This window comes from Manduca sexta, chromosome 27 (genome assembly GCF_014839805.1).
Source record: "Manduca sexta isolate Smith_Timp_Sample1 chromosome 27, JHU_Msex_v1.0, whole genome shotgun sequence".
Taxonomy (NCBI): domain Eukaryota; kingdom Metazoa; phylum Arthropoda; class Insecta; order Lepidoptera; family Sphingidae; genus Manduca; species Manduca sexta.
The window spans coordinates 10,567,870-10,585,272 of NC_051141.1; the positions used below are offsets into that span (position 1 = coordinate 10,567,870).

General features: G+C 33.0%; 2 protein-coding genes across 4 annotated transcripts; one reads left to right on the top strand and one right to left on the bottom strand.

Moving 5' to 3' along the window:
* Positions 1-6,275: 6,275 nt before the first annotated feature.
* On the bottom strand, positions 6,276-11,671 carry LOC115444914 (LITAF domain-containing protein). Of its 2 annotated transcripts, XM_030170900.2 has the most exons (4): positions 11,434-11,671; positions 11,174-11,316; positions 7,841-7,994; positions 6,276-7,654 (listed from the first exon to the last, which is right to left on the bottom strand). In XM_030170900.2, exons 2-4 carry the CDS (start codon positions 11,313-11,315, stop codon positions 7,549-7,551), a joined length of 402 nt encoding a protein of 133 aa, XP_030026760.1. In that variant the 5' UTR covers position 11,316; positions 11,434-11,671; the 3' UTR covers positions 6,276-7,548. The 2 variants fall into 2 exon arrangements, with proteins under 2 accessions (XP_030026760.1, XP_030026761.1); XM_030170901.2 differs by lacking the exon at positions 11,434-11,671 and having other exon boundaries at positions 11,174-11,427.
* A 1,102-nt stretch (positions 11,672-12,773) lies between these two features.
* On the top strand, positions 12,774-17,175 carry LOC115444909 (beta-parvin). Of its 2 annotated transcripts, none has more exons than XM_030170896.2 (8): positions 12,774-12,917; positions 13,047-13,171; positions 14,500-14,589; positions 14,681-14,952; positions 15,896-16,086; positions 16,238-16,352; positions 16,426-16,669; positions 16,873-17,175. In XM_030170896.2, exons 2-8 carry the CDS (start codon positions 13,054-13,056, stop codon positions 16,947-16,949), a joined length of 1,107 nt encoding a protein of 368 aa, XP_030026756.1. In that variant the 5' UTR covers positions 12,774-12,917; positions 13,047-13,053; the 3' UTR covers positions 16,950-17,175. The 2 variants fall into 2 exon arrangements, with proteins under 2 accessions (XP_030026756.1, XP_030026755.1); XM_030170895.2 differs by having other exon boundaries at positions 12,776-12,917; positions 13,037-13,171.
* The last annotated feature ends 228 nt before the right edge of the window (positions 17,176-17,403 follow it).

A 17,403-nucleotide genomic window follows, 5' to 3' on the forward strand; every position in this document is an offset into this window, starting at 1 on the left:
TTTTTTATTGTAAATATGTTCTAACAATTTTTTTGTTAAATTTGTACAACTTTACTTATTGCGCTCCTTTTATACCCGGCCGCATGTACTATCGATCGATATCTGTGTAACATTCTCGAAAGATCCAGAATGGTCGAGAACTCTCTAGTATAATTGGGGTCCGTTATTATGTTTCCACAACGTTCCGGAAACACCGTGATCCTTCGAGAACGATCTATCACCGAACCTTCTACATTCGGGTACAGGCGCTATTATCAGCGAGTGTCACTGGGCGTAAGTAACAATATAAATGATGTGGGATGCCGATGGGAGGATTCTGGTCCAGTTCCAATTTCTTGTGATTGAAAAGCTAGCAAAGGCGCCGGGAAGGGGGTGCAATGCAGTGCACGTGTATCCCCCTGCCCGGAACAAATCATCATAAAAATAACTGAATGACAATGGTGACAATCGACCACAGAGTTTTTAAATTAGTTTAGCAAATGCAAATACCCGTGCGCTAAGATGTTTTTATTACATAGATACGTTGTCCGAGCTCAATACTGGCAAGACGAAAGTAAGGTAATTGCCCGACATTCACTTAGTCAACCTCCAACCACTGTCGCCGCTAGTCGGCTTACTAACTTTTGTATTTTTATAAATAAAATACCTTCCTGTGTTTTCAGACGATGTACATATTATATTATTAGACTGCCTCGGTGGCGTAGTTGTATTGCATGTCCGGTACAATAGCGCTCTGAGGTCCTGGGTTCGAATCCCGGGTCGGGCAAAGTGATATTTGGGTTTTTTTGCTCAGTATCAGCCCGGAGTCTGGAATTTGTGCCCGATATGGCGATAGGCTCGCCCCCTATCACATCATGGGACGGAACATACTTGGCGAAAAGTGGGTGCCCTAGTTGCGCCTCTGCATACCCCTTCGGGGATAAAATGCGTGATGTTATGTATGTATGTATAAATGCATTTTTATTCGACCGTCATGGCGACGCGACGGGGCGGTCGACGCTCGGGCATACTCGGGCACACTCGGGCCGTATCGATGCGAGCCGCTAGGGCTGTGACTATAGTAAATACTGCGCCTTTTTTATGTGCAATTTTGTTAGTGTATGACGCGTCTATTTGTAAAACGTCATTGCCCGTGCGATTTTTATTCGATAAAAAAATAAAAAAATATGATTACCTACATATTTATACTACATGCACTCCCTAACTTAGCATTTAATCATTAAAATGATTATTGATGAATATTACTTTTTACAAATTTATTAATACTGCCTATAAGACGGTCCCTCACCGGAATCAACAAATTGTAGGGGCTCTCTCCCCACATATCTTATTTTCAACTTAACAAACCTCAACAACAATAACAAAAAGTAATGATGGATAAATAAGAGCAAATTATAACAACGAAGACCACTAGACAAAATCATAATATAAGTAGATCAATAAGGTTAGGTAACCTTTTAAGATCTGAGATTTAAAAACTGAACATTTATCAGGCACGCTTAACTCCTTTTGAATATGGAAATATCAAATAAAACATTTTAAATATTTTTTACAAGACATTTAATAAATTACTATGTACTTCAGTAAGGAGGCATATCAAATTGTTAGTATTGAAATAACATATAATATTTTACAAGATCTTTCTTTGACAAATTTGTCTAAGGTTTTAGCATTTTAATTATTTACAATTCCATATATATAAGTTTACTAAAGTATTGTTCGACTGTCGGCCACGGGCCTTCCTTACATGTGAGAAGAGTTCATTCTTTTATCTATCAAGGCTTTATACCCTTGATACAGTTTCATAGATACATAGATAGGTACCCTATCTAGATAAACTTAAGCCCGGGGAACACATAATCCCGCCCAACACGATACCAAATTAGCCTTGCGCAACGTACTTTTAAATATATATATTTTTTTGATGATGACAAAAGGTACGGTGGATTGAGAAAACAATTTCTGATATTCGTGGTTAATACCGACTAACCGGTACCGGATCTTGAATTTTTTGGAGGCGGGGCAAAATCTGGAAAGTGCCGTCCCCGACCACGTATATTTTTACCTTTTGTCATCATCATCATTTCGAGTCCCGCGGGAACTAATTTATGTGTTTAATGTACAGAACGTCTCAGTAGTTAACGTTGCGTTAATGATTAGTTGTGTAATGTGTATACGTCTGCAAAGTGTGAATTTGCCACCCAGGGCACGGGCCCTGGCATGTTCCCTCTAGATCCGGGGCAGCGACTTACCATATCATGTCCCCGTCACTAACCACCACCGAACATTACCGTAGTTTTAGTGCGCAGATCGAGCAGCCTTTTAACCTGTAAGCTACTTGGCAGCGTATTTTACGTGTCATAGCGTAACGACAACATCTTAAAGCCTAATGTGGATGGGTTAATTATTTCTAGCAATAATAGTATCCACTTATTGAATTATTGCTTGAAAAAGGTACCCCGTTTGAACGTGCGCAATGGCCAAGCAATTCTCGACCGCATTGACGTACTACAGTACTACCTATACGAGTCTTTTGACGATCAGAGACATAAAGAATAAATTTCAGTCTGATTCTCGGCTAATTTTGTAGGAATATCGCTCACAATACCCTATTAAAATAAGACTCCATAGAAACTAAAAACGAGAATTTAAGGCGAGTTACCGAGGGCGTAAAGGCGAAGTTATAGTTTGCAAATTCAAATTTATTAGGTATTTACCGTTACTTAAATAAAACTCTTAAAAAATACACAACATACCTAAAGATATTTTCTAAAGAGTCTGCCATTTTTTTACACGATGGGATGTTTTTTCTTCGATCGTAAAAAATCCTGAAAACGGGGCTAAAATAAAAATCTAAATCGTATTTCATATTAAAATGTCTAACTTTCCATAAAAAAAATATTTGGGATAATTTAAATGTTTCTCGAAACTCGAACGTTGCAAAGCGAATTTCCAACAGGCTGCGCCGCCCGCTTGCCCGCCAGCCGCCATCGGGCGCTTGCCAACAAGGGACCTATGTCTATTTTTTGCCGTTTAGTAACTAAAATGGCTAATAAAATAAAAACAAATTTCGGAGTAATCTGTATTATCATTTTAAAAAAATAACAGGAAAAGAAAACTATGAGTAATGGTAAGTAAAATACTCTCTTTTCATTGTCAAAATTGGGAAAAACATTTTTAGTCGATTTTGTAATTAATAGAAAATTTTAAGAAGGACACTTAAAATATTATTATACTTTATACGGGTTATTAGTTGTTAGTTCCGCGTGACAACGGATAACGGATACATGATTTTCTAGTTTATTTGGGCACAAAATACAAATCCGGGACGGGGGATATAATGTATCTGAATATTAAGAGATGGGTATCATTTCTAAAATCTTCAGGGTGTTGATTATGAAAATAATGCTATTTATTTTGAAATCAAATATTGACATGGGTGACATTTTTATGATTTTATAGATGTAAATAATGTTCATGATATCGGGAAATGCTTAAATTTTTTCAATCCTAATAACAGACAGCTCCTAACTAACTATGTTTTAGTATTTCAGCGCCATGTTTCTAACAAAATAAAATATTTAATATTAGATGACTGATTTAGTATTTATGTCGATTTTATATTTGTTTTTGTCGAAAAATATTATGGATTCCCTTCCTGCTCTCTAGGTGATCATCATCTCAATGCCGTGCACGCTCATCACACAGATCTGGATATATTTTATAACAAACCTTGTCATGTTTACAATAGTATTAAGTTATATTTAGAAACGCTTTAAAATGTTCCTTAGTAAGTTAAGTGTTGGAAATAATTTTAGTTATTTTGTTATTTGTTTGAATTTTATTTTATTGTTATCGCTGTCATAATATTGTTAGATTTAGAGTTAGATTATATTGTTAGATGTAAGTGTTTTGGCTAAGTGCTGTAAACTTTCATTGAATTATAATAATAAATAAATAAATAAATAAATAAATAATAAATCAGTTGTATGGATAGAATGCAGATTTATAACATTTGGTTATAAATTGGTAAAAAAATAATCGCATATTTAAACCGATATTTTATTTTAGGTCACAAAAACAGCCACGTGTGTCTGATAAGACCATTACATTAGTACAATTGAAATCTGTAAAAGGCGATAGATGAGTCAATGAACCACAGGTACGGAAATATTGTATAGTCTATTAAATTATCTACTAAACATGTCTATTATAATAAGGTACCAACTTATACTTTTTCAGCGTGACTTTAAATACGATATCAATTAAAGAATAACTCAGAATAATATGATGATGATTTAACACAAAATAATATGAATGTATTTGTATAATATAACGAAATCATTAGTCACAAAAACCTAAAGTATATTATCTATTTATTATTTTTTTCACCAAAATATAAGAATCGAATAACACTTCTTTGGTAGAACACTACCAGCCAGTCAAAGGAGGACGTATTGTAGATATAAATAATTTAATATTGCGGTTGCAAGTTAAAGCCCACCATACCGATTTATTTGACTGTAAACTGGGTATTTTCAAATGATTGGCGAAAAATATAACGGATTAATTCCAAAATTTTTGATTCTGAGAGCCGAGATACGATTAATCTAAATATTATTGTTACATCCATATCCAGCCTGCCAAAAGCGGAAAAAGTCAAATAAGCGGGAAGGTAAATAAAAGGAAAACGATATAAAGGATATCCTACAAAGAAAATACAAGTTAATAAAAAAAATGCTAGTGTTCAACATGGTTATGGATCTACAAATATACGTCCTGATATGACTTCAGAACAGTTGGAGAAGGCAAAGAAACTCTTCTTTGATGATTTGAAAAACCTCAGTGCTGATAGGACGGCTATAGAAAGGAACACCATATTACAATGAGATATCAGTGATTGGATTGAAATATGAAACAAGAAATAACAGCTTCCAACTTTGGACTTATTTGTAAAAGACAAATATGGGGAAGCACTGCACCATTAGTATAAAATATCTTATCTATACTATTATATAAAGCTGAAGAGTTTGTTTGTTTGTTTGAACGCGCTAATCTCAGAAACTACCGGTCCAAACTGAAAAATTCTTTTTGCGTTGGATAGCCCTTTGTTCGTGGAGTGCTTTAGGCTATATATCATCACGCTATACCCAATAGGAGCGGAGCAGTAATGGCTAATCTCAGGAACTACCGATTCGAACTGAAAAAATCTTTTTGTGTTGAATAGTCCTTTGTTTGTGGAGTGCTCAAAGTTATATATCATCACGCTATGACCAATAGGAGCGGAGCAGTAATGGCTAATCTCAGGAACTACCGGTTTGAACTGAAAAAATCTTTTTGTGTTGGATAGCCCTTTGTTCCTGGAGTGCTATAGGCTATATATCATCACGCTATGACCAATAGGAGCGGGGCAGTAATGAAACATGTTGCAAAAACGGGGAAAATTATTAGTTTAGTTGCGTGCGCTGCGAAAACGGTTAAAGTTATGCAAAAATGATATATGACGGGATTGTTCCTCTTAAAAAGTTCTACAAAAATATATTATAAAACAAAGTCCCCCGCTGCATCTGTCTGCCTGAACGTGTTAAACTCAAAAACTATCCAACTTATTAAGATGAAATTTGGTATGGAGACAGTTTGAGACCCTGGGAAGAACATAGGCTCCCGGGAAACTACTACTTTTATAACGGAAAACTTTAGCCTGAAAAACTTTATAACGCGGGCGGAGCCGCGGGCAAAAACTTGTATAAAATAAGCCTGGCTCATGTCACAATAGAAGCCTTGCAACAAACGGAATTGGAAGAAGCCATTAATATTATAATACCCTTGTGGGCTTATCATTGATGAGCATTACTCATTTATAGGTGCAACCCCTGATGATTAGGCCGGAGATTATAAAATTGTGGAAATAAAATGCCCCATAACAGCTTTTAAAAAAGGGGTAGATATGGCTATAAAAAAACAATACTCTATCAGTTAACAAAAAAAGCATTTGGTTTTATCAGTTTCATGGTACAGGATGAAGTGAGTGTATCTTGCACCATTATATACCCGATCTGAAAAACCATCTAGAAACAGCTCTTTCTACAGCCGTTTACAACGACCCCAATCTTAATCTTGCGATTGATCATAAAAGCGATTGGGATCTTATATTGAAATCGACGATTAATAGACAGATATTGTATGACCGCAGAGGGTAGGTACTAGGTAGCCACAAACTCTTGCCAAGATAGAAACCTACATAGTTTTAAACAGAATAATAAGAACAATAATAATTATGTACTTACACAAATATTTTTTTTATTTCGGCGTAATTTATCAATCGTTCAAATATTCATTTGTCATGCATATTTTTTATTTTTTGATAATTTGTTTGAAATGCCTGCCTTTCGAGACATGGCCACACTCAGGCCACGGGCAGTGCTGTTTACAGTGAAACAGTAATTATCACATAAAATCATTAGCAACATTTATAAGTTCAAATATCACGTTGCTACTAGCAATGGGATAGGGAGTTAGATATTGCAGTGTAAAGATGTATGGTTAAGATGTCTGTATTTCTGATAAGTAGTATTTAAAGTACATCTTTATAAATATCTATTAATACAATACTGTAAACATTAGCTATTTTTCTGTAGATTTGTAAAACACTAGTTTTTATCACATGCAATGTAAATATTTGGTGGTAATTTTAAACCATAAAATTTTGAAATGTATCTACGTATATATATTAGACTAAGATATACAAGTATAAATAACTAACATTAACAGTATATATGAGACACTTGTAAACTTGGTAACTGTTAGAAGTTCAAAAAATGTTAGTTTTCAACAAAGGTTTCAGTTATATAAACTTGAATAGATAAGTAGGGAATATGCATATTATCGTGTTACTGAGACAATTTTTATTAGTAGTATGCAAAATACTTAAGATATGTTTTTAGTTTAATAATAAATTACATTATATTGGAATATGATTTATCAACATATCTGCATTGACATTAAATAATATTGTACATACGCACACAGTTTAAAACTGATTAGGCGCATTCAATTATTTTCTAAATGCGAAACAATGGCAGTGCAACAAAAACACAACATATCTTAATACTTCTTAACAAAATGAGAAATAAAAATATTAAAGACATGATAGTATAAAAATGCGTCAACTCATTTATTCTATTATAACAGCAATAGTCGCTGTTACTGTTCGACCCTTCACTTATAAGATATCGTAAAGTTTAGAAAATTTTATTTTGCCAGTTGCTACTATAAATTAAACGTAGCTGCTGGTCTTCAAAATAAGACATCATTAATAAATACTAAGTCCAATATTGTTTAAGAAATACAAGCATATAAAAATACAGAATAAATAAACCAGTTATAAAAATATACACAGTTGGACCAACGAGAAATATAATAAACTTACTTATTTTTCAATAATGAGAATTCTATTTCAGATCATTGTTAGATGCCTTAGTTTCAAGATTAGTGACGACCATCTTCTAGTATCATGTAACGATATTAGTTATATAGCTAGGTGTGTATTTATCGTCGATAACGTCCGAGGTAAGCTCCGCAGTGAGGACATTTGTGGTGCACATCCATACAGCTGTCTATGCAACAAGGTATCAAGCAACACCCACACACGCACCTGAAACATTGTATAAGTATATTGCTTGTATGAGTACACCTCGTCCATTGTATGTATGGAGATCAAAAAGATCGACGGCTCAACTAGTAATAAAGTTCAATACAACATTCACATTAAATTTTCCGAAAGAAGACAGAATTATTTCAATGTAATTTTATGATTCTGAATGGACATGTTAAGACCTACCCTAGAAGAAATATAATTGCTCCAGATATATAAGCAATGAGTCCCGGTTTGGTCTGGGTATCGGTGTCTATTTCTGCGTGACAACTAGGGCATATCATGTGAGTTGGATGTGGTCCGACGGGCACAACAGTTGTGACTATCTGGGGGCCAGAAGCTGTAACAATATAATTATTTCTTTAACTTACACAATAAAGAATCAATCATTTTATACGCGTCGGGAATTCCTATACTTCAGTTTATAAAATGCCCTCTCTGCTTCTAGTACTATGGCTAGTTGTAATATAACTTGGGTCTGACAATGTTACCAATCAATTCATCGTATTGCCAGCGTTCACAGCTGCCAGAAGCAGTAATAGTATAAGGTATAAACTATAAACAACTTGATGATATCTTATAATTTTCTTTCAGGATTATAGTAATCTTATAAAGTTATACACACATAATGATGAGAGCGTTATAAACGGAGCAGTTTGTAAAATGACGAAATATAGCATTTGCCAATGACATAATATATTTATAATTTTATTATATTTCTTTTAGGACTGACATCATAGCGATACATGTCCAAGGGCGCGGCTGAAGAGTACCTACATGAACGAAGTACGAGTCACTTTTATATGATTCGTCCTTACTCATAGGGTCGTAGGTACTGTTAAGAGTCATCAGTAGCCATTTTGTTATTCTGGATGACGACATTCAGTTTTATGATTTGCTAAGCAACTTATACCGATATTAACTAGAAAATTGATAACTTTCTACATGTTTTGCACAATCATTAATTTATTACATAAACGGCACTTAATGGTGAAAGAGTCACATCATTACTACAAACATAGGTATATTTAGCCTACATCATGCCTGTTTGATCAGAGTATTAATACTATCATAAGGACAACTAACTGAAGAATTGATAGCTTGCTTATGCGTTTTTTAGATATGGTATGGGATATCTGGCAGGTAAAACTCACTTTATTGTAACATAAAATGCTATTACAGACAATTATCAACATGTAAGAGAAACATTTGCAGTGGGACCACTTTATCGTGCTCTAATTGCACGTTCCGCACTTACTATCGTATTTCTCATGTCTATGGCACAATATATAAATTCACTTTACAAGTTACCTTACAACAACTTTATTAAACACACCGCGGAGTCCCTGCACTGAGCGTTTTGATATGGTGTTAATTTGATTAATAAAACCAAGATCATTCACCATCTGTAGATTATTTAAATAGCCTTCGAATTGCGCATTCTTTAACACCCATCCACTATTGCGCATGATTGTTGTGAAGTTACATCAGACATGAATACATAATAATATAATGACATGGAATTGTCAATAAGAATGCTAGCTATTAATTTTCTATATAATAATATAGAATTCGTAAATAATCCTGGGTGGGTTTTTATCTATGAATGCAGGCAATATTTTAAGTGTCTCCTCCTCACCAAGGACTTCTTGATGAAGAAATTTGTACCAAATACCCAAATCTGTCTTCTCTCTTGTTGGAAGTGAGGTTTAAGCTAATTGTGACAATGTAGTGTAATTAAAGCATGCTAATGATATTAAAGTGTTTTATATCTAAAATAGTATACTTTGTGTCATATAGTTAATTATGTATATGTACCATATAGTTAATTTGCCAATTTATTTATCTTCACAACTTTATTAGTATAGATAATGGAACTATCACTCCATCAAGGTGATCTACCAATGTCAGAGAAGATATTTACATTTTAACTAAAGAAGCTTTTGATATTAACATTAACCAACTTCAAATTGTAAAACAAAACATGATGTCCTCATTGATGTCAACACAGGCAAATTTACTTTATTTAAACCTCATTATACTAAAAAGCACCCGAGTATACTTTATTTACGTATTTAAGTAGCAATGAAATAGATATGAAATTATATAGAAAATTGCTTTTACTATGTTCATCCATATACTACACTAATCATATAAATGAGAAAGTACATACATACATAACATCACGCATTTGTCCCCGAAGGGGTGTGCAGAGACGCAACTAGGGCACCCACTTTTAGCCAAGTATGTTCTGTCCCATGATGTGATAGGGGATGATTATAATATATTATGATAGAAATTATGATAGAAATGAGAAAGTAAATGTCTATTATGCTTTTATGGAATCTACTAAACAAATTTTCATTAAATTTGGTGCAGAATAATCTTGAACCATGAGAAACTGTATACAATTCTTTATTCCTTGACAAATACAGAGTAAGTCTTTCCTGTTGTAGATTGACAAGCAAACAAGGTGAGAATCACTTGTACTTACTAATATTATGAATGGAAAAGTATGTTGATATATTCTACTTTCATGCAGGAATGGGTAGACATTTTGTAATCTGAATGGAAAGATTAAGACCTACAGGCCCATACAACACTTTTACCATTAATTTATTCTGAATTAACGAATAATAAAATATTATATACACATAGTATTAATAGTAGAAGTATCATGCTACAGCCGTTATGTCTAGGATATGAATGTTCAGCTGGGCTGAGATGTTACAATAGTCTCAAAGAATACTAACACAAAGAGCCAGCTTATTCTGGCCTTTGATATAGTGAATGATTTCTAAACACTTTCTTTTCCTTTAGAGTTGGCAAATCATCCATGAAGTTTTGGTATAGTGGTAACTGGCTTTGAGTGTTTATGGGCAGTGGTAATAACTTTAATTGTACCCTTTGTTAATAAGGAATGCACAAACTAGATTATTACATTTTCTTAAATATATGGTGTACAATGAGCGGCCTTATCCCTATAAGCGATATCTTCCAGGCAACCTTTGTATATAAAGAACCAAAATTCACAAGTATAGACTGCAGTATACAACAAGAAGAAAGAAACAAAAAGGAAATACTACTTGCTAGTAAACTTTTTAACATTAACAGGCCTGTGCTATGAAAACAAATTCAAAGGTGTATAGTCTTTTGTGTAAATACATAATATAATGAATGTTATTACATCATGGACTGTATGGTGATAATTATATTAACATGTAATAACAATAAATATATTAATCAATTTGACATAGTAGGAAAGACATTAGACATAATGGCCATAATATGAATCAGGCAAAGTGAAAGCAACTTGGTTGGTAGAACTCAGGCATGAAATGCGGAGTATTCAAAATAAATCAACATATTTGAAGAAATCACAATAAAAATTGAATATTTTGACAAATTATAGGGATGTAATAAATAATACTACATATTATCTTTTTTATTTTAATAGGGTTTGTGATACCTTTAGAACATTCGCATTTTTAGCAATAGTTCAAAAAACAGAATACTTACATGGCGGGTATTGTGGAGTGTAGGGACTCGAAGGTCCCACGCCCCCGACAGCTTGCGAATAGCTCGGGGGCGCAGCCGGGGGTGGCTGCAGGGTGTTGGCATTGCTCCAGCCATATGGAGGGGGGTTCCCACCTTTTTCCATTCTTAAATGAATTCAACACTTCAAGTAAACAAAATCGTCTTTACAAAATATGTATTCGATCATATGTCAGTGATGCAATACAATCTTCAAGCTATTTTTAGGTATGACTCGTACCAACCTATTTAACGCAGATGGTTCAATTACGAACCCTAATTTCAACTAATATAATCGTAGTATCCTATAATTATAGTGCAATATGTTTAAACTTTCACACTGTTTTATTAGAGCTAAATCTATTGATTTTTTATGGACTTTGCAACTTACAAATACAATCTATCTATTGTAATTAAAGTTGAATGCTCAATCCTTGATTGAATAGTGATGTTAAACGTATGTGTCAATCTATTTTTATCCGATATATCGATTTATATATGCAAATATTATTTATTACTTTGTATTCATTCGAGGACTTGGATAAAAACTGCTTTGTTTCCTACAAATGAATTTACATTACATCGGGCTAGGAAAGGCAACGCTGAAAGACTAGCAAGTCTCATTGCTAACGTGACACAATATCAAAAAGATCAGCAACACCCTTAAGGCGATACCTCAAGGTCCATTTTCATACATTTTGTTTCACCTTTAATCTGGGTAACTAAACAAGTATTGGCAAGTAAAGAATTTAAATTCACGTCTAGTTAGTGATTAGTTCTCGCAGTTGAAAGAAAAACGTAAAAATAATTAATAATCATGGATATTTCGGCCTTTAAAATTTCGTCATATTAAATTTTAAAGGCCGAAATACCCATGATTATTAATTATTTTTACGTTTTTCTTTTTTTTTTATCTACTTGATTTATTCCATTAAACATCGTCTGTCTAGAGTAAAAAAAAAATAAAACCAGCCTTGGAATATTCAATATATGCATATAGATGAAGGCCACATTTTTTAAGTGTGAATTTTAACTTTCTGCAAAATGGCGGACGTAAGTTCAAATTTTGGCCACTTTCATTAGGCTTTTGTAGGGCTACAATTTTATGCTTTATCTTTCAGAACTTTTATTCAGTGATAGATCAATCTCTTCGATAACAGGTACATAAAGGACGCGGCTTGGGTAATTTTTTTCATTGTCAGAGATATCAATGATCATGAAAACGTTTATAGTATAATATTAAAGTATATAAAACTGATGTATAAAGATTTATTTATGTGTTCGTTCTCATTGATGCAACACGGTTTCACTATCCGTATTGGACTTTCAGTGTAGTATTGATACTGAAATTGACAAAATTTGTTGTTTGTAGATACAATTGGCTCGTCCTCTCTGATGAGTTATAACCAATCTGTGATGATTAAGAAATCGGTTCAATGTACCGACCTACATCATATTTTCATATATTTAAATATAATAATTTTAAGAATAAAATTTTCCTATTATAATAATGATATAGCATTTTTTTATGAATAGTAATATTTATTACTTTTTTTAAGTATTCACATAATGCACTACATCACTATTTACAAATTGACATTTTACGTTTGACATCGTATTCTGACACTTTTTTGGCCAGTTTCCTTCGTTTATTTTGTAATCTGGACTGATTATAAAATATGTTCTGTTGTGGTGATTGCTGATGTATTTTGAATAATTTTTTATAAAGGTACGCATATTGGTACTATATGTGTATGTACTAGGAGATGTTTTTGCATTATATTCGGAATAAACATTTGCTTTTAAAGTTGGTAGGTGTGGTTTGATGATTCATGTTATAATTTCCAGTTTTCCTCAGTTACGAAATGTCTTCACCACGCCCGAAATCGCCCCGTACTCCCGTTTTGCCCAAAAAGGAAGACAAAGAAGAATCATTCTGGGATAAAATTGGCACCATTGGACGTAAAAAGCGGATAAAAGAAGGTAAATAGTTCGTAAATCTATTTTGTTTAAAAATTTATTGTGTGGGTTGATAAATGTATTCAAATAGTATGTACCTTCAAAAATTGTTGTGGGTGTGCATTGGATGGCGATCTTATAGTTTATCTGCGAAACGCGATTGGAATATATAGTGCCTGCAAACATACTGTGTTTTTTTTTATATTATTATATTATATTTATTATATTATAGTTATTCCTCTGCAACCAAATTTTGCATTAATCATTATAAAAAAAGACTATATAAATCATAGTGAACAAGTCATAGCTAAAACCATTATGCCCTTGACCTAGTATTTCCTCAGGTTGAATCTTGCATGTTTTTATATTTGACTTACAGTCTGACATCATTGTTAATATTGACTTCGTGGTAAGGACTGAGTAGGGAAATATAATGAATAAAATTTCCTTAACACACAAAACAATTTTGAACCCTTTGTATATCACAATTCATTCCAATGTATTTTATTTGCTTTATATTAATATTTTAAATATATAACAGAAAAATATGTCTGTCACAGAAAATGGTTGAAGTGTGTTCCATGAATTGCTATTGATTATAAACACTATAATGATTTCTTATGTTTTTGTGAATGTTAGATATTAAAATAAAACAATTATATAAATTTTATTGCAGTTTTTTATATATTTGTTAATGATATTGTTAATTTGATTTATTTAGTTGCTGTTTAGATGCACAGAACATATATGGCAATAAAATGCATGTTGTGTTATTTTGGTAACTCAGTGATTCATTAACAGTTCAATAAGGATTCAAAAATGAATTGGTATTATTGCCTGTATATTTATTATATTGTTAATTATAATATCACAATGGCTTTAGTTGTTCTATATGAAAATACTAATGCAAATGCGAATTTAAATATTTTAATTGTGCAGCAAATTTGTGCATAGGCTGACCGAAGTAGTTCCAATAGGTATAATGAATGGGGTTCAGCATAGGTCACTTTATGAAGCTTTCAGGACTTCCTTATTTCTGTAGACCATTTTGCATGTTTACTGAACAACAGTAAATCAAATATATAAGTAATTAATGATGGGCGATCAGTAAAAACCTCTTCAACATTTAACCATATACACAACAAAACATTTTTTTTATCATGCTCTTATTGCGAGATTAAATGCAGGTGTAAATGAAAATTTAAAACTAAGATATATTTATTGTCTTTGGGTATTGTAAAATTGTGTAAAGAAATATTTAATGTAATATAACCTAAGTTTATGTGATAGCACATATTTAAATTAAACTAGTTATTTCTTCTTATTATTCATGTTTATTAATTTCTTTTCAGTTCAAGATGTTCAAGCTGAAGGAAAGTTTGCCATTGACTCTCCTGGGAGCCCTTCCGCCCCTGAAATCCCACCAGAAGAATATAGCTTGCGTAAATATTTTTTTATTTTACATCTAATTTGTTACAATATATGTTTTTGTCTATGCTGCAAGGGCGTAATCAACATATTTTGTTCTTTTAGACGACAATGAAGAGAGGGCTATAATAGAACCTAGATCTTTAGAGGATCCAAGGGTAAAAGAACTAATACAAGTGTTGATTGACTGGATCAATGATGAGCTTGCTACTCAAAGAATAATTGTAAAGGACATCAGCGAGGACTTGTATGATGGACAAGTGTTGCAAAAACTTCTTGAAATACTTACAGAGACTAAGTTAGATGTTCCAGAAGTAACACAGTCTGAAGAAGGCCAGCGTCAAAAGTTGTCTGTAGTGTTGAGAGCTGTCAACCGAGTAAGATTTTTATTTACATACACATTTTACTAAATTCCTGGTTCAAGCTTTGGAAATATGAAGCTGACTGTTGATTGTAACAATTTTTTAATGAATATAGAATTATGATATTGATTCCTAAGTAATTTAGTTACAAATATGTGGATAACATTGCACAAGTTATCTAACATATTAAATTCTATTAAGATACACCACTATTTAGAATTTCAAAAGCAACATAAACCTATATCATTAATTCACTGAAGTCATTCTAGTTTGCACCTTGTTGCCTTGACCAAACATTTTTTCTTTTGCTGCATCCAGACAGCTTAACTGTTCTCTGAAAACTAACCCTGGCATTAGTACAAACCCCATTACATCTATATATATAAAAGAAAGTGGTGTTAGTTACACTATTTATAACTCAAGAATGGGGGAACCGATGTGGCTGAAAATTGGTGGAGAGGTAGCTTAGAACCAGGAGAAGGACATAGGATACTTTTTATCCAGTTCCCACAGGAACGGGACATGACATGAGACGTGGTATAAGAAAGTAAAGTTTGGTATGGAGATAGTATAAGACCCTGGGAAGGTTATAGGCTACTATCCCAGGAAAATATATAGTGGGACTTTTATCCCCGAAAACTTCTTCACGCGGGCGAAGCCGCGAGCAAAAGCTAGTAGTTTAATATAAAAAATATTTAAATGTAAACAATGTACCTTTCTTTCCAACTTTTATTATTATTATTATATTACATAAGATTTTGGAGTCATTGCCTTATTTAATTGGCAAACTAGCCTAAGTAGTAAGATATATATGTGTCTACAAAAATAATGTTCAATTTAAATAATTATTATTTGGATTTTAGTGAATTCAAAGGACTCTAGCCTCTAATCAAGCCCTGACCAGTGAATTAACAAACATGCTTGTTATTACTCATGTAATATCTTTATTTTTTTTCAGGTCATTTATGGAAGTTCCAAACCAGTTCCAAAATGGAGTGTTGATTCTATACATTCCAAGAACATTGTGTCCATATTACATTTGCTGGTGGCCTTGGCACGCCACTTCAGGGCGCCCATTCGCCTACCAGAGAATGTGACCGTAAATGTGGTCGTGGTTAAGAAAGATACACCCACTCAACTATCTCACAGGTAACGGGATATCATTCAGGAGTTTACTTTTGTAGACTGTTTTGTTTTTACAAAATGCAGCAAAATAATTTTGTGTCTCTTATGGATGTCTTTTAGTAAACTTTTTTTTAACTCTCTGTATAAAAAATACTGATTGCCGTTGTTGTTTAAGAACCTTCGTCGAAACAATCACAACCACTTACGACGACTTGGGAATGAAGTGCGAAAGAGACGCATTTGATGCCTTGTTTGATCATGCTCCAGATAAACTACAAGTTGTGAAAAAGGTAACAGCTTGAAATATTATAATATAAAGGTTTTTCTTTATATGATGATGTTCTCAATATATTTTTGTTTCAGTCGCTTATCACTTTTGTAAATAAGCACCTGAGTAAAGTGAACCTTGAAGTTATGGATTTGGATACTCAGTTCCATGATGGTGTATATTTGTGTTTGTTGATGGGTTTATTAGAAGGCTTTTTTGTTCCTCTCTACGATTTTCACCAGATCCCACAAGACTTTGATCAGAAAGTCCATAATGTATCATTTGCCTTTGAATTGATGCAAGATGTTGGTCTGGCTAAGCCCAAGGCTCGTCCTGAAGGTAAATCCCTTTTTTAAATAAATCTTTAAATACTGTTTACAGATCATATGAAGTTCGTCTTTAATTGTTTCTAAATTAATATGGATTACAAGTTCTAAATATTAACTTCTACAGAGAGAATAACTATCAAACAAGCGAGTTTCTTTTCTATGACTGTATAAAAGATAATGCTAATGTTAGTAAATGTTATTTTTCTATTTCAGATATTGTTAATCTCGATCTGAAGTCTACACTTCGGGTTTTATATAATTTGTTTACTAAATACAAGAGTATGGCTTAAATAAAAGCCAACTTGCCCACAATTGTTTGGAAGTAACTTACTAACAAAATGTGTTCAATTTTAGAAATATCAAAAGATATGCTAACGAAATTAATTGCTACTCCAAAAAAGAATATATGACTAACAAAATTTTAATGGACGTAGATTTATCTTGTGTGTATGTATCAATAATTTTTTATTAAGTATATTAATTAAAGTTATTATAATAAATTACTAACTAATTAAACGATTTTTTTTTTATCCTGCCTACAATGCAGTAATTTCGACGAGGTGGATATTTGTGTTGAATAGATAATAATTATTCACACAGAAAGTATAAAGGCTTCGCTACGCAGAGAGTGCGGCTGGCTATGATATTTACGTTGCGTGGTCTTGGCGTGCGAATTACTATAACAATGTATGGGAGACGCCACAACTGTTGTGCGTGGTGCTTCGCGCTTGGAAACGCGACTGG